The 18,777-nt window shown below is 32.1% G+C and overlaps 1 protein-coding gene and 1 long non-coding RNA gene across 3 annotated transcripts in view; both read left to right on the top strand.

Annotated features, from left to right (window-relative positions):
- LOC138331732 (protein hobbit-like) overlaps positions 1-2,630 on the top strand; it is a 50,590-nt gene extending 47,960 nt beyond the window's left edge. For both annotated transcript variants that reach the window (XM_069279489.1, XM_069279488.1), the window contains exons 54-57: positions 79-150; positions 705-845; positions 1,241-1,351; positions 1,788-2,630. In XM_069279489.1, the coding sequence (XP_069135590.1) occupies positions 79-150; positions 705-845; positions 1,241-1,351; positions 1,788-1,844 (381 nt within the window). In that variant the 3' untranslated portion in view covers positions 1,845-2,630. The remainder of the gene's footprint in view (positions 1-78; positions 151-704; positions 846-1,240; positions 1,352-1,787) is intronic.
- A 26-nt stretch (positions 2,631-2,656) lies between these two features.
- LOC138331734 (uncharacterized) lies at positions 2,657-8,256 on the top strand. The gene is made up of 4 exons (XR_011209718.1): positions 2,657-5,476; positions 6,630-6,696; positions 7,410-7,633; positions 7,801-8,256. It is a non-coding gene; the product is annotated as an uncharacterized lncRNA (long non-coding RNA).
- The last annotated feature ends 10,521 nt before the right edge of the window (positions 8,257-18,777 follow it).

Below are 18,777 nucleotides of genomic sequence, written 5' to 3'. Positions count from 1 at the left end.
GTACACGGGTACTCAATTTGATAAATAAAAACCATTAATGTGGTATCCTTGTGATTCATTAATGTAATTGTCTTGTAGGAGCGAGCAGCTAAGAACAATACATTCATATACATCAAGATTCCAGAGGTTTCTTTACGAGTTAGCTACAAGGTATGTTAATGTGTATTTAATTATTATGTCACTAAGATAAGAAAAAATGTAAATGTTTTAAACTCGACATACGGAATGGCATTCCAGTGTTATTGTATGGTATGTGGTTGCCTTTTCCTGATATCAACTTTATAATTTCAAGAACTTTCGAAAAATCTTTTGTAAAGACTTTGAAAAGTTATAATGAATGATCTGAATATATGCAAAGGATATATTTTTCAATACACTTAGAAGAATTAAAAGTCCAATAGTCCTTTCTTTCTGTTTTGAGCATAAAACACTTTGTGCTTACATTTTGTAATATACAGTCTATATGGGCCACACAGTGGACAAGGAAAAAGTCATTTTAATAGCCAAGTGGTCTTCTGAGATGACAGCAATGCACAGGCCAAATTGTGTTATGATTTTTCATTTGGGACCCTGAGAGTGGTCTTATTAAGCAGGTGGTCTTTATACAGAGGTGGTCACTAAGACAGGTTTTACTGTTCATCTAAGATATTCTGTATCATTTTTGTCGGTGTAAAATTGAGTTGTAGTATTCTTGCTGTCAATAGGGTATGAAGGAGAAGAACCTAAAGGACATTCATGATTTTAACCTTGTACTGCCCACTCTGGAGTATCATAACCAAATATGGACGTGGTATGACCTTCTGATGCAGATGCAAGGAGACAGCAAGAGGGTGGTGCTTTCTCAGGTACAGCTTTGTTATACACCTATAATTTAGTAAACCTGTGACCTGTGATTTATTACACTCCTTTTTATGTAATTAGTGGTGTAATGTTTTAACCACTTACAGTTTACCATGTGCTTTGGTTATAATAACCTCCCACTTTAAACCCCTTCCACACTTACAGTTGGGCCATCAAAATTCACTTGTATAAATTGTATAACTTTTTTCACAAGTAAAATAAATATAGTTTATAGTTAAATTATAACTGAAAATATATTTTTGCCTATTAATTTCATTAGAATAGTGCATAATCAATATTATATTATATTTAGTACCCACTACATAAAAATGTAATTTCTAGTTGTGCAATCTTCATTAACATAATATGCGTTTATCACATTCTTTTGTTTCAAACACAGGCCATCAAACAGAAGCTTCACATGAGAGGTCGAGGAGGGGAGGAAACTCCGCTTACTGATGTACAACAAGAGGAAGACAAGATGAAAATGCTACTCGGTGCTAAACTTCTTGTGAGTCAATGATAAATTGCTGTAATTTTGATTAAATGTAAGAAAGAAAACAAATGATTGATAATTTTATCATATAATTAAAAAAGAAGTAAATGATAACAGTGAATTAACTGTAAAGTCAACAATTCTTTTTGACACCTGTTTAAGGTTTTCTTTGTACAAACTTAAGATTCTGATTCTACTTGACAATGTAGACTTACAATGTATCTACTAACCAGGGTTCTCGTTAAAAGCCGGTTGCCAGCAAAAACCGCTGAGTATTTCCTTGTTTACAACCGTCTACTTTTGTTAGAAATAAGTATCGGCCACCACGAGGGCTTGTCGCCCCAATCACCTATTATTAATTTTCAACCATCTATTAAAACACTAGGTGAGAACCCTGCTAACAAAATTATGTCAAATATTATACTGACAATAAACTGTATTTCTTTTCCAGTCTGGTAAAGATAAACCTGTGAAGAAAACTATATTTGGGAAAACTCCAAAACAGTGATGGTAAATTTACTTACCAAAGAAAGTTATAATGGAAGAAGCTGATGGGTTTCAACAAGAACGCTATGCTTTTAACAGCATGTGAAATTTCTATAGCTGATGGAGCAGCAAGACACTGGTGAGAAAGCAAGTTCATTTGATGTTGGTGCTAAATTATGATGTCCTTATAAACTGTTTTTAATGTTCAAGGCTTAAATGTCTCCATGAGTGTGACAAAATGAAAGCAATTCAGCAAAAGAAGTGAAAGAGACCTCCTGTGAGAGGCTACATGTTGTAAGAGGGATGAACCCAGGTCTCAACCCCAACATCCTTCTGATTCACTAGTGAATTAATTTAATTTGAATCATGTATGTTGTCATCACTGAGGAAGCAAAAAAAGCCATTACGTCATAAAAACATATTTTACTATCAATACAAATTTTCTAGATATTGAACTTCGTACACTGCCTGTCTGTATTCTGTAGTCTGTCTTTGGTTATAGTGAAGGATTAACACTAATTTGGCAGTGTTTTAATGTCTAAGTACTGATGTACCATAGGCTAAATTTCTTTGTATGCAATTTACTTTTGAAAAGAAATAGATTGGATTGTAGCAAGCACATGATTATCATTTGCAGTTGTGGTAAGTTTATGTTATAACATATTAGTATTTATATTATTTATTTCACATAAGAAATCTGTTAATTTGGATTCATTATTGTTTGTTAATCATCATTAGATTTTGTATTTGTTACTATTTATAATAAAAAATATATATATGATGGGTACTAGTTTAAATGACACATGTTATGACAGAGCATAAATGATATTAATCACTTGAACAATAATTGGTGTTTAATCGTGTAAATATATGTTTAATTAACACAAAAAATAATATAAAATAATTTATTTTGCCCTTAGTACATGCGCAATCAGTACTTAATTCCATATAGGATATAGTGCCACGGAATTTTTTCGGGATGCAATTAATTATTTTTTGTAACTTTAACTTGAAGTAAAATTAGAAGCTCAAACTTTCCAATGGTGGTAATGGTGTAAAGTAAGTAACTTTTGTAACTGAAGAAAAATACTAAATCGTCTGCTCGTGTTTTTGATAGTGAAAAAATACCATTTGTCAGCGGTGGAGCAGTTTAAATGACACATGTTATGTCATGGATTTTTTATGTGCATGGTAATTTTATTTTTCTATTCAAAATCAATATATTCAATTGATTAATTGCTAAAATATTGTTTTAATATGTCTAATAATTTATAATTGTAACTTTGAAGGAAATATTTTAATTTAATTTTGGTAAAATGTTATGTCGAAAAATTAATATTATCAAATAAAGAATATAATAATCATAAATATTGAACAGTTTTAAGATTTTATAGAAAGACACAATAGATGGTCCTATTGAGCTTGTAAGTCAGACATAAAGCTACAGTATAACACAGTAAAAACATACAATTTGATGAAAATGTACATTGTATCATTAGTATTCAAACTTAAACATTTTCCATGAATCATTATGTTTAATGATCATTGATGAGTGGATTTGAAGAACTGGTGATGAATATTAAAGATGCAAAGAAATAATGATTATAAAGATAATTGATAACTAATGATAATTTATTAAATGAGACAACTTTGACCATGAGATTGCTGATATTTCAGATACATAATTGAAATCATAATAGATCAATTGAGAGTGGTACATGATTTTGAAATTGTTGCTTTGTATGTCAGAAAAAGGCTACGTAAATACTTGATAATACTGCAGAGTTCCCCAGTTAATGTTAGTTTGTGAATGTCCCATTTAATTTTTTATACTTTTACGAAGTTATCTACCTTTGTGAGAAATAGAGATAACTCAATTTTTCTACTTCTAGAATAAAATTTTCAGGCACTCGATTTGTAGCTGTTCTGCTTCTGGAATCTCTTCCATATATGAGGTGGAAGATTCTTCTAAGAATACTTCCCTACTTAGAGGAGGGCAAATCGAGTTCAGCTCTGTTCTGATAACAAGGGTAGATAACTCTGCAGAGCATATGTCTTCCAACTGTGATATTATTCTTGTGCATCGTATAATGTTTTGTGTGTTATATAATACACTTTATGTGCTATTTTTGTGCTGACTCAACACTTTAATTTATCAAAATAATATTGCTTTAATTCACACATGTATCATTCCATAATTATTTCATTTCAAAGTTGGTTGTTTTGTGTTGATTGTAAATTACCTTATTTTCTTGAGGTAAATTTTCGTTTAACTCTGTTAAAGAATTCAAACACAAATTTGAATGTTACACAAATAATCATAACTGTAATTATGAAATGTCTTTTTAAGATACAGTATTTTCAACAGCCCTTGATTGTGAAATAATAATATTAAAAATTATAAGTATATTCACAAATATGGTGTATATTGAAAGTAACAAAGGCACAACTGATAGTGTATGTATAATGTGAAAAAAGTGGTTGATAGCATTAATGTATGTGTATTGAACAAAAGAAGAAATCAATTATCTTTAGTTAAAGTGTTTTTAAGATAGAACTTGAGCTCTGTATTATTCTCCAATTTTGTGATTATTCATATTCAAAACATTTTGACAATTTTATTTTAATTTTCAGTACTGATTAAAATATTTGAAACTTGTATTCTCATTAATAACAACTCTTTCCTCAATTCTCATCAATCACATGTGTTCAGGATTAAATTATTTGAAGATCTCACACAATTAATTCAGTCATGTTAAGACTTTAGAATTAATTCAAACAGGTATGATTATGGTTTTGCTGCAAGTTTGTGAATTATTTTACAATTACATGTTTGTTATATTTTCTAAATTGATTGATGATTTAATTGTTGATTATAATTTCATATTGTATACATGTGATTTATCATTAAGACTTTTATACATGTAATATATATTTGATGCTTATAAGGTATAGCAATCAAGTGAAAATTCAGATTCTAACTCTCCTTGTATGCATTTTGTGAGAACAAGATATTTTTTGTGAGAAAAAATTGTATGCTTCTGCTTTAACAGCTTAAATGTTAATAACTTGTGACATGATTTGCAAACACATTTAATGTTTAAAATGATCATGTTTTTACATAAACAATGGATAAAGGGTAAATGACAACTTACATGGTACTGCGCACCATCTGAGAGTAATTCAGCTATTATTATTATTATCATCAAAAGTTGCGTGCATAAAGTTTCATGAGATACCATAAATAACTTTGAAAGTATAACCCAAAAAATTAGGTTAAATTAAAGCTTATTGCTAATTTTTCATTGAGATAATATTAGTTATTAAAATGTGAATGTGATATTCAATGTATCTGTATGTTAGTGAATGTTTCTTAGTGTATTGGATTGTTATGTGATATGTAAGGTCACAGTACCCAAATCGGATCACCAAAACAACATTTTCTTCTTTCTAAACCAAATTTTGCAAATGACCTTTTACATATCGTGTTTTTTCATAAAAAGGCTATGCCTGACGAAGTTCAGACAGCTCCACACTGTCATAGTCGCGTGCGCGCGCGTGAATTATGACGTCACAAACATTGACAGATGAACTTCCGGTTTTTTAACAGAAGAGTACCCAAATCGGATCAGCGAGAGAAATAACCCAAAATAGGTATATTTTATGCATTATATAGTTAAATAATTGGTATGTACGATAAATATCATCACTATTGACAAGATTGATCAGTAATTTTGTGCGTCACAGTCATTTTTTAGTGTTTTATTGAGCCTTTCAAATTCATAACACGATCGACCGCATGACGGTTTCAATTTCCGGTTGACAAACCGAACAGGTGCGCATTGTTAGATTGACGAAAATGATAATTGGTCGATATTTATTATTGTTTAGCTGCAACAATTAAATGATTTTATGCTTTAATTGAGAAATTAACCATTTCTACCCTATGTCTCTCAAAGTATAACAAAATTTTCGTAGTTTTTTTCGAATCCTGATGGGGTCTCAAGTTTATTTACTGTCGATCTTCCACATAACACAATCAGTAGATTGTGTGACAACATGTAACATCAACAACTGAAATACATACAGTGCACTTTGGTAGATTTTTTTCTTTAAAATGTAACATGCATCAAATGAATATCTATCAATTATTGTTTTTATTTATATTTACATATAAAATATATTGGTAATTCTTTTTTTAAATTATAATGTAAATCTTGCTGCCTTTTAGTGATTAATTAAAATTTAATTTGTGAAATTAATAGAAAAAAAAAATAGTAGATTAAATCTCACACAAGCAAGAGATTTCTGGGAATTGGGAACTTTTGATAATTTTGTCTTATAACTATTTGAACTGCAGACATACATAATTATAGTCATTATACAAATCTCATAAGCATCAACAATGATCAGGCACATGTGACTGCATATGTGTAGCAGGATAAGACTAGCTGGATCGATAGTCGGTGACCAAGTTGCTCAGTCAGCTATTGTTGGGAGGTTCTAAGTTTGAATCCCTGTCTGGCCGCTACGTATACATTTTCTATTTTCTTCTACACATGTATATATATGGATCTCAGGTGTACTGACATACATTGTATCTACATATTGTACGCAACCATGTCATAACTATTTAAAAAAAAACCCACCCATTCCCTTCACTTTCAAGTACGTCATGTAGGGTATGTATGTTTACACAAGAGAGGCTTGATCCCTGATACAGTACTGTACCTGGCAAACTATGAATTTGTATTATTACTATATTATTGTGATGTATAATACATACTATATTATTTCATTATTGCAGGCCCCAACCTTCTGAAGAACTGAAAAATGTGTCTTAATTCAGCTTGTTATTATACAAAACATGATTGGTTAGTATTATTTTGTTTAATTATTATTGATTAATGAATGACTGCTTTAATCACTGTGTGCATGCATCAGAAAAATGGAACACAAGTACTTGGGCAACCTTGAAGCAAAAATCAATTCTCATATTTATTTTTTCATTTTAAATTTCAAAGTCTTCAAATTGTAGATCTGTACTTATTAAGTTCAATACAATTATTATATATATGTTGTCCTTGTTTCGAACAGAGTGATAAGGCGAAATACAAGGCAATAATAAATAATCCAGTTCAAGTTAAAATGTGATCTCAAAACCCTCTGACTTATATTTAACAGAAATGTGGATAATTCATTCTATCTTCAGTAACTTTATTCACAGTATTAAGTATAAACATGCTAATAATATGTAAATGAGCCAAGTCTGTTTTGTTGTCTGAGAGCTGTTCATGGGAGGCGATATTGATAGTCACTTTTCTTACATGTACAATAACAGGTTGTCCAGAAGAGCAACAGGTATTGTATGAACTTGATGGAAGGGAGACAACTGGCAAATTTAGGTTTAGTCAATAGCTTATATATATATATTACATGTCTAAGAATTATGAAAACCTAAGTGTCAGTTAACAAGATCAGACAGTATTTTTTTCTAATTAGTTGTTTATTATTGATCACATGTGTACAAGATATTTTGTAAATGAAAAACTTCAAGAGTTAAACCTTTTTTTTCTTCTATAACTAGGTGACTGTTCAGGTATCCATGACTGATTGCCAGCTCTGAAATGAAGTCAGTGCCTTCATTAGCTGAAACAAGGCTACACTAAAAGGCTGTAGCAAATGAGTAGTGAGGAAGGAAACAAAAATATTCCACACTGTTCACTCTGGCCTTCTCAACCAAAGTATTAACATCAGGAGTCTTCCTTTTGATGGACGCTTCAAAAGATACCTGGAGGATTTTATGTAGAGGTATGTCTATAAGCTATAACATTAAACATTACTTTATTAGTAAAGCTGTGGATTTTCATTTGAAATTTTAAGATTTTTTTTCCAAATCTTAAGGCTTTAAACATTTGCTCAGAAATTATCAATATTTTACAGCTACATATGTCTCAGTTATTCTTTTTTTATTTCAGGTTTTGTAGACTTATCATCAAGGTAGCCTGCACTTGGAAATGACTTTTCATAAATTACAAACGTCAGAAGGACTTTTTCATGGGCAATTTATCAAGAGGACTTTTTCATGGACAAACATACTGCTGCTGTTGTGTGGGAGTTTGTCACGGAGATCCAATGACCTTGTATACAACCCTTGTCTATCAAGGTGGCATACTTTGTACAGGAATGTTCCTTGACCAAACATGTTTCATTCATATTATAGATGCACTTACCCTATGTCTGAAATGGAAGTGTACAATATCTTTAATTGATGCTTATCTTTAATTGATGCTTGGATTTTAAAATAGCAGCCACTTCAATAATTGTAACTAATATCAAATGAATATTTCACTCATGCTGATTCACTTGGAAATGCAGGGTCTCACAGTAAAATTGATATGTCACTCTAGATTAAATAAAGTGTTGATAAATAATTCTTGTTGTATTTTGCTTTCCCAAGTATCATTGATGAATTAATAAAATATACACTTAAAAATCAACTTATTATCAGATTGTCAAATGATATACATTGTGTAATAAAAATGAAACAGAATAGAGGAGGAAATATCAGAAACTTGGATGGCAGTGCAGTGATCTGAAAATATAAAAATTTAGAAGAATACAAATTCAAAACCAATCTAATTAATTTGATAGATGTAACACGATTTATGTACTCTGGTATTCCTCGCTGAAATTTGTTTGTTCTGCTTCAAGAATGATCTCTACCAATGTCAGAAGGCCAGGTACTTGATATTGCCATGCTGGCACCAGATATTTCTATTTAAAGGTTTTTACTATTTTCCCTGTAAATAGAAAAAAACTTCACTGACAGTGCTCTGTATATGAAAACAAACTACCTCTTCTTATCTGTAGACACTACTGTTCAGAAAGATATTTTTTAAACCAGTTTACATATCATTACCTAATATTGCATTTGTATAATCTCCTTATATTTGTTTTGTTTAAAACAGTATTTAAATAATATAAATATTTTATGGTAATTTGTTAACATCTTGTGTACTAAAATACATTTTTTCATAATCAATAATACAAATAATATGAATTTGAACATTTTGTAATATTCATTTCTGTATTTCACTATTTGTATTTACATATTTTAAACATTTTATTTAATAACACATTCTCATATATGTAGTTGTGTTTTGTATATTCTTTGTTGCTGGAGAAAAAAAATAATGTTACATTATAATTGATAATAGCAACATCTTATAGTAAGATAATAATTATTATAAATATTAACAATCACAGATATGCAAAACTCAAAAAAAAATCGAAACAATGACAGAAGGGAAATAACTCTTATACAACATTGAAAAAACCGGAAAATCATAGTACAAGTACCTGTTCGTTTAGAATGACTTTTTGACATGCGCAAAGATCATTGAGTAATACCAAGATGGCGGCAGAATATGAATCGTTTCTAGTGGCATCCTAAATAAAGGTATGGACTACCCTGTTCATCGAATACCTCCCTAAATGTTTCTCTATTCTTGTTTTGGGTACATACTTTTATGTTTTGATGATATGTAGTGCAGTGTAATGGGGTTAAACATGAGAAAATAGACCGTCGCACGGTGACATTGTAGGAGATTGACGAAAATAACACCAACTTGCCGATTTCAAAGTCTTCATTAAAGCATAATAAAATCGATCACTGCTTCAAAATTTGGTTTAAATATCGCGGAAATGCATTTTTATGACTATATGTACGTTTATTTTAAACGTAAAATGTGCATGCGATAAAAAGAGCAATTTCTCGAATCCGTGATCCGATTTGGGTACTGATCCGATTTGGGTACTGTGACCTTACATGCCTACATTATATTATACATTATGTCCACACATATATTTATATGATTACGCTGGGATTAAGCAATTTTACCACCTTGTTAAAGTATATCTGTTACAAAGTATGAATCCTAGTCACTATGACATAAATAAAAACTATTGACTCGTACTCTTTGTTTCTTAGTCTTGAAAATATCTTAACAAACAAGAGAACATGCATACCAGTACATCTGTTGATGTACCTTGTATTACTGTAGTTTGACAGTTCAGAGTGTACCTATAGTGTAGTGAATTACCTCCCCTTGTTTACAAGAACTACCTTTATAAGGTACTTGAACCAGTCAGTTATCTTCCCTTCACTTAAAGAAAAAATTAAAACAAGATCAAAACGTACATGAATACAGAGAGGTATCCAGCATTCATATACTTAGGCCAGTTGGTGTTTGTCTGGTCAACTCTTTAAATGAATTCTTCTGGAAAACCAAGAAGCCCAGAGATACTTCACCTGCAAAATGATTGAATGAAGTGCTTCCAAGTTTGGTCAAACACAGGAGTCGAAAAGGCTTCATTTAACACATAATATTTGGCCTGTAATATGCTTTGGTGATTGGCTGTCAAGCTTGTTCATATAACCTTCATTCAAGGACACAATATTTACAATATATGAACAATTGTTTAATAACAAAGAGGCGTAGAGACCTGGCATTGGGCATGAGATATGCAAGGATGAGGGGCTTTTAAGATTGTGCAAATGAATGACATTGGCTTTCTTCCAAGGTCACAGTGGTAAAATGGGCTATTTGTTATTGAACTTGTAGTATACTTGGATGTGGAGTTCCAATATTGTGCAAATGAATCACCTGGACTTTCATTAGATATCACAAATAGACTAAATTCTTTGAATGACTTGTCAATAAGTCAACAAAGAGTCTGTTTTGGTAAAATGAAGACGTTGACCTTCATTTTAGGTTACTTTGGTAAATCATGGACAAACCTTAAATTTACCCTCTTTGGCCTACACTGTTTTCAATGATCACCAGGCAGCAGGAGAGTGATTCTGGTCCACTGGGCCTTTGTTGTGGTTTTCATGGTGACGCTTGTTTGAAACAGATCGAAGTCCGTACCTGGTATATATCCCGTAAAAATGAGACTTCATTAAATGGATTACAAGTGCTAGCATTGTTCAAAAATGATAATGATATTATAATGTTCGTTGATAGGATATACTCAAGGGGAAACATTCCAGATAGTTTACAATGTGGTTGTCATTCCGGAACTCATCTCATCCCGATATTTGCCTTATACAAGTGTATGTAAACCTGAGACTCCAGCTCCTGAATAAGTGTGTGGACAAACGTTTGCTGAGCGCTTATTCTAAAACGCCTACAAGTTTCTTAACATCACAGGTAATTTCAAAATTATTGTGGAATGACTATAAGGATGGTCTCGAATTCTCGCACCTACCCATCCCGTCCCCGGCCATTGTATATAGGGCTGTCACAAAATTAGACGTTGTCTTACTTTTGTCTGTCGTTTTAACAATGTATAAATAGATAGCAAGCGATATTCAATGGTAAGACGTGTGACAGAATTGTACAAACAAATTGTTCATGAAACACTGTTAAGGTTTTAATTAAGTTATCATTATAAGTTCTTTGTATTTTAACTGGACCTTACCTAAGATTAGAGGTCATGGTCCAGCTTCATGAACACTCCTTAACTTAAATCCCTCAAGCAAGCTTGAGATTTTTTCAACTTGAAATTTGAAGTTAGCGCACATTGATGAAGCCAGGGGCATATTAAGAAATCAGCGTAATTTCTCTGCAAAAGATTTTGAATGCCAAAGGAAAATGTTACTGAAGAATAAATACATGTACATGTGTACACAAACGGTCATGTTACAAGAAACGATCGGATTGTATTAATTGCCTCACACTCAAACGCAAAAACGGACTCAAAATAATGCTAAACCCTACATTAGTGACGAAAGGACGACAATTACAGATAAAAGTGTTTTAAATGCTAACGCACACACGAAATCTAAAAATGATTTAAGCCGCGTGTGTATGACTCAGATAAAATTCATTGGTTTATTTTTTGTTTTTTTTAAAACAAATGGTACCCTTTTTGAATATTTAGAAAGTAAACGTTTCCATACCAGATATCATATGGCCATTATGCAAGGAATATATCATTATAGGGGTTAGAGGTCAAATGGAATGTCATGTGACAAATGAATTAATCTTAAAACTGCAATACGTTAATGGGGATTTTATTACCAATACGTAGATGTGATCAGACTTACCGTGATCTCGATATTATCAAGAGGACAATCGATCATTATAACATATCCGCTAGTAAACCTCACCACAAGTGTCGTTAGGAAATAGACGCATTCTAACAGTCTTCAATTACTCATTAGATATATCTGGTAATGAAAAAAGTTAAATACCTCGTGATGTTCCGGGAAACATTCATTATAAAAATGTTCTTTAAGCTTTAGGCAATTTTAACACCGATTAATTGCCTCTTCAAGATCTCGTATAGATTTTAATAGATACTAACAATTTAATACTTTGAATTTGCTCTTCGCTTTTTGATTACACAGATGTTCATTTTGTAATGTCTGATGTCATTTGTAAAAATAAATGACTGATAACTATCTTTATTCACTCTGAAATTACTGATTGTGTGACAGATCAATTTGTATTCAAAATCGAGATTAGAGTTAATATATACTGAAAAAGTAAAAATATTAGCGGTTATCTTCATCTAGACGGTGTAATTCAAACATCCGTCAAATTAATCCTACACTAAAATTCGATTTCGATTTTGACTTTAAATCAAAACATCCTTCCAGAAAACTGGTTGTTTTATTGTTTTGTAAAAAACAAATTATCTTTCAATGTCTCACCTAAATCTATTGACATTATGATTGATATTGGAAAGGAGAAGGTACGTTAAGACTCGAATATGGCCTCAAAATTAATTCTCCAGTAAAGAACAACATATTTTGCCATATAACAGCTGAATACATTTGCTAACACATTACATCTCGAAAATACCCCGCATGTGTCAATTATGTTCACTATGACATCATCAACATGCAGTTTCCCGCCATTTTTCACAAAAATCATTGAAAAATCATACTTTTTGAGTGGTTTTCTCTAAAAAGGAATGTGGCCGCCTTCGTGGAACAGAAAGAGATTTTCACACGTTGTGTATCGTGTATTTACGCATATCCATGCAAAATGTAAAGTTGCTCCAAGGTGGCGGCCAAATCCATTTCAAGCCTTTTTCTAACCTAAAGATGATGAATTTCTAGCAAAATTTGGCGAGAAGAGGAAAATCATCAATTTGATGACGTCATACGTGGGACACATCGTGTACATGGTTATAAAAAATATATTTTGATGAATGGCAAGTATGAGAGAATTTATTGATATGAAATAGATGGGGATCAGAGTTAATTTTTTTCGGCCTGAAAAATTAAGGCCAAATACTGGTCCTATCATATCTACTCCTTTCTTTTTCTCTGTTCCATATGAAGTACTTAATTCTTTAACTGTTACGGCGAGGGTTGTAGACTATCGGGTATAGTATATTGTCTTGGACACCTGTGATCTTTTCTGGCAATTTTTCAGGAGTTTTAAAATTGAGTTTTTGGCCATCATTTGCCATCGGATAGTCACATTTATTTCTGTACACAGAAAGCTATTTCAACTTTGCAACACCTCAATTATAGCATTTCTCAATCACAATATCTGTATAACGCATGGACATTCTTATTACGACATGTACATGTACGATGTGAAGAGTAACGTGGATATTGTCTGTTCAAATGGTCAACCTTACTACTCAAACCTGCTTTACCAACCACCTCTGCATAACGACGACTCCCTTGAAGTCCAAAAATGACTTATTTTCACACAATTTGACATGTGTATAAAGAACACTTGACGATAAATACCACTTCCCCTTGTCCTTTTTGGTGATATTTATAGACAGCGTACTTTTAATGAAAATAAATTCATCCGACATGTTGATTGCAAGTGTTGGCGGAAATTGCATTGGAAATCAATTGTCAGGAAGCAAGAAACAATTACATTTTGGAGATAGTGAAACAGGCGACCGACTGCGTAAGACAAAGTCAGTATCAGGATTTATCTTAGACGCTAAACAACACAGGTAGTTACATCGCACATTCCGTGTAATCAAACACAATATTCAATAATTTGCATTTAAAGATTACGAATTAACGTCACGCACAGCGAACATCCTGTGTTCTATTGTATTTACCAACCCTCTGAACGCGTCAGCCACATTTACGAGTTCTTCTGTCTGTAAACAGCTACTGACCTCAGGCATGTTTTGCACAACGGGATAATGGAATGCATGTTCGATCGATATTTCTAAAGAAAATTGCTGCATTTGCAGTTTTCAAATGTCGATGGAATGTTCGGTTACCAGTTCAAAGAAACGAATATTAAATTAATTTTATACCGTGATAAAACAACCGAACGCTATGAATAGATATTATCAAAGTATTATATTTTAACAGTATCATGTTATCTTGTCAAGCCCAATCAATTATCATATTAAAGTCTTTGAATTCCATATTTTTGAATATATGATAAAATTTATTATAACTGTTGAATGTCTTCCACATGAGTAAAAAGTATAGTTAGATTGTGTATTCAATGCAAAGTTTATAGTAAATCCAATGGAAGGTGTATATATGAACGACATCATATCTATAATAAGATTGGATTTTGTACAAATATATCTTGGTTCCTGTACTCTAGTCTATAACACCTAACCCGAAGTGGTGGTAATCAACAAGTGTTTTGTTGCGCGAAGCCGACGACAACGCAACATTTGTGGATTATCACCACATGTGGATAACTACTGTAGTCTCGACTACAGCACAGTAGCCCATGAAACATTTTTATTATACGATATGTCCTAATTGTTGTAAGCAAATGATGTACTTAAACAAAGTCCCATGTCTTGCTGAAGCTATCAATAAACTTTCCTAGTTGTTGTGAAACTTGTTTTAGTCTAGACCGCTAAACCTGTCTTTGTTATTAGGTTTTATTTTGCCTAATTATTGGCAAAAAACTAACTACTAATATAGACAGGTTTAGCGGACTAGTTATAGACCAGCTGAAATGAATATAGCACAAAAGACCTTAAACGTGTTGTAAATTAGACACAGAGAACTTTAACGTAATTTTTGGAAGGGGAATATATAATGTGGTCAAATTTCATTTGAAACGGTCATCGCATATGTCATCCATTTATCCATTAATATTAATTTGTTGTGGTTTGCATTGTGTGTTTAAGACAATTACAAGACAGAGATTTACGATGTATACCCGTTGGTTCATTGCGAAGATTATTTACGGAGTCCGATGCTATAAAATGATAAAATGAATGCCACAGTTTACATTAGAGGTTTTAATCAGAACATTGTTGCTCTAAACTTGTTCATTAAAACTACATAATGTTCTCGTCACTACTGTGATTTCTAACTGTTCTAGGATGATGAACAACACATTGGTGTGGTTGAAAGAATTGTAATTGTAATGTTTTCTCGATAATTGTAGGGGTTGGTATTTTACAACAATTGAGAAAATAACAATAAAATTAAATGAAGTTGCGGAAGAACTTTCGAAATCAATAGATATTCTGTGAAACATATTCTTTGATTAATTGTTATTTCATGTGATTTACCCGATGCTAATTTCAGATTTTGACTTAAACCGACTTTGATATTATTATTATGACGGTTGTCTGGTCATATTTCACTTTGGTTTTAATGGTTTCTGCTCATATTATACTTAGGTAATAATGTCTGGTCATATTTTACTTAGGTCTGTTTCTGGTCATATTTTACTTAGGTCTGTTTCTGGTCATATTTTACTTAGGTTTTAATGGTTTCTAGTCATATTTTACTTAAGTTTCAATGGTTTCTAGTCATATTTTACTTAAGTTTCAACGGTTGATGGTCATATTTTACTTAGGTTTTAATGGTTTCTGGTCATATTTTACTTAAGTTTCAACGGTTGATGGTCATATTTTACGTAGGTTTTAATGGTTTCTGGTCACACTTTTGTTTTGAATGGTTTCTGTTCATATTTTTGTTTTAATGGTTTCTGGGCATAGTTTTGGTTTTAAGGGTTTCTGGTCATATTTTTGGATTAAATGGTTTCTGGTCATATTTTTGTTTTAATGGTTTCTGGTCATATTTTTGTTTTAATGGTTTCTGGTCATATTTTTGGATTTAATGGTTTCTGGTCATATTTTTGGATTTAATGGTTTCTGGTCATATTTTTGTTTTAATGGTTTCTGGTCATATTTTTGTTTTAAAGTTGTATTTCTGGTAATTTTCACTGTAATGATACATTGCTTAAACATTTGATATTTGAACATGCACATGTAACTTATTGATTAAGCTCCCCAAAAGAATATGTCGGCCTATAAGAGCGCCAAAATCTAGGGATCATATATTCCTGGTTTTGAATACAGCGCCTTCAATCACCGCCATGTTCAGTACCTTCGGCTTTTGTCGGCATTCCGAATCGTACCACGTGACTTATGTCCACACGTCCTGCACGTGGTGATCCAGGTAACTAGCGTAAGCGCACATGTGTTTGTTTACGTTTTCCTTCTGGCTAATATGAGCAAATCGTGCTGGTATATGTCCACAGAGCGAGTATTTGAAACATCTAATTCACACATTGCCGTAATTCAATATTGTGTGTATCAAATATTGTAATGTGAGGTCGACCGCATGTTTTGTTTATGGAAAAAATTGTTGACATTTGGTTTCACGACTCTCGTGTTACTTCGAGATTGTCGCGACGATGTTCGGAAGAGTTCGGAATGATTCGGCATCTTTCGAGCTTATTTTTGACGTGTACACGTTAAAAAGATTTTTTACTTCTATAATTAAAAATACTTCCAGTGCTGCAACTTTATAAAAAGTGGTAAAAGTAGAAAGTTTAAACCTCGGACAGACGGGGAAAAATGTGTATAACACTTAAACAGTTTTCACTATGACAAAAAGAGCGAAAGTGATAGACCATACAACTTTAATGGTTTCTGGTAATATTTTTGTTTTTAATGGTTTCTGGTCATATTTTTGGTTTTAATGGTTTCTGGTCATAGTTTTGGTTTTTGGTTTTAATGGTTTCTGGTCATAGTTTTGGTTTTAAAGGGTTTCTGGTCTTACTTTTGTTTTTAATGGTTTCTGGTCATATTTTTGTTTTAATGGAATCTGGTCATATTTTTGGATTTAATGGTTTCTAGTCGTACTTTTGGTTTCAATTTTTTTGTTGCTAATAATTTTATAGGATTTAATGAAGTTCTGCTCATAGTTGACTACTTTGACTATATTAACAGTGTGTATATTCTGCAGTGACTCGAGCTTAAAGAACTTTATAATTAACACTAAAACACTCATAAATACAATTACGTGTAGTTATGACATATAATTATATCATAATGTGGATCATTATCCTTATCATTATGTTGACGATTTTACGGTTTAGTAAAGAAGCAGGCAGGCGCTGCGAGGTTTAAATTTTGTTTGTTTGTCTGTTGGCATTCGTTTTGTCATGTTTATATCGAAAACATATTTCATGCACGTGTAAAACATGCACGGAGAATATAAGCTTTTCAACGTTCAAATTCATTTAAGCATTAATAACCCTTATTATTGCTGGCATGCAATTAACGTATACAGATGAAGTGAACAAAGGCATCAAATTGCTAGGAACAACGTTTAGCGTAATCATTGCATGCGTGAACAAAAATAATTTATCGTTCGTTGCAAAACGTTGTTATATCTTACTTGAAATGTGCACACAGAAGAAAATACGACCCATAAGGATTTCATAAAGTAACGAGTGTTTTACCTTAATTTTAGAATTATTACACATAATTACATTTCAACATCTGGGTCTTGATAAAAGGACTGTTTTCATACATATAACACCTTGTCACTCTTTATTTGTAGTCGTCACGCCTTTGACTAACAGTTTGATTTGCAGATTTTTTTGACTGGGTGTAGTCAAATTTTGGGTGGATTCACACGAAAGTTTAAAACTGACGCATTTAAAGTACCTCGTTATAAACAATAACAACTGCCATTAGAAGTGACGTGGAGGATGACTAGATGTACATCATAAGACGTATGTGGTAGTTATGTATAACGTAAGAAGCGTGGGAGTGGCTAGCCAGACACACCACCCCCGCCCCCTATTCACACATCACAGTAAGATTTCATCACCTGAGCTTGTCTGACATGAATCATACCTGTCCTGTCTCTGAAGTTTGAATATTGACGTATTTATAGAACTGTCTTGTGCTATATGTATGGGTGAACACGGGCAACATGGAATTATATTAATCTCTATATTATTTTACAGAATTGACTTGTGCTGTATGTATGGGTGAACACAGGGAACATAGAATTATATTAATCTCTATATTATTTTACAGAATTGACTTGTGCTGTATGTATGGGTAAACAAGGGGATCAAATATATTAATCTCTATATTATTTTACAGAATTGACTTGTGCTGTATGTATGGGTGAACACGGGCAACATGGAATTATATTAATCTCTATATTATTTTACAGAATTGACTTGTGCTGTATGTATGGGTGAACACAGGGAACATAGAATTATATTAATCTCTATATTATTTTACAGAATTGACTTGTGCTGTATGTATGGGTGAACACAGGGAACATAGAATTATATTAATCTCTCTATATCATTTTACAGAATTGACTTGTGCTGTATGTATGGGTGAACACAGGGAACATAGAATTATATTAATCTCTTTATTATTTTACAGAATTGACTTGTGCTGTATGTATGGGTGAACACAGGGAACATAGAATTATATTAATCTCTATATCATTTTACAGAATTGACTTGTGCTATATGTATGGGTGAACACAGGGAACATAGAATTATATTAATCTCTATATTATTTTCCAGAATAGACTTGTGCTGTATGTATGGGTGAACACAGGGAACATAGAATTATATTAATCTCTATATCATTTTACAGAATTGACTTGTGCTGTATGTATGGGTGAACACAGGGAACATAGAATTATATTAATC

Source organism: Argopecten irradians, chromosome 9 (assembly GCF_041381155.1).
Source record: "Argopecten irradians isolate NY chromosome 9, Ai_NY, whole genome shotgun sequence".
Classification (NCBI taxonomy): Eukaryota; Metazoa; Mollusca; class Bivalvia; order Pectinida; family Pectinidae; genus Argopecten; species Argopecten irradians.
Note: the sequence above shows the minus strand (reverse complement) of the source record. Positions and strands in the feature narration are given on the sequence as shown.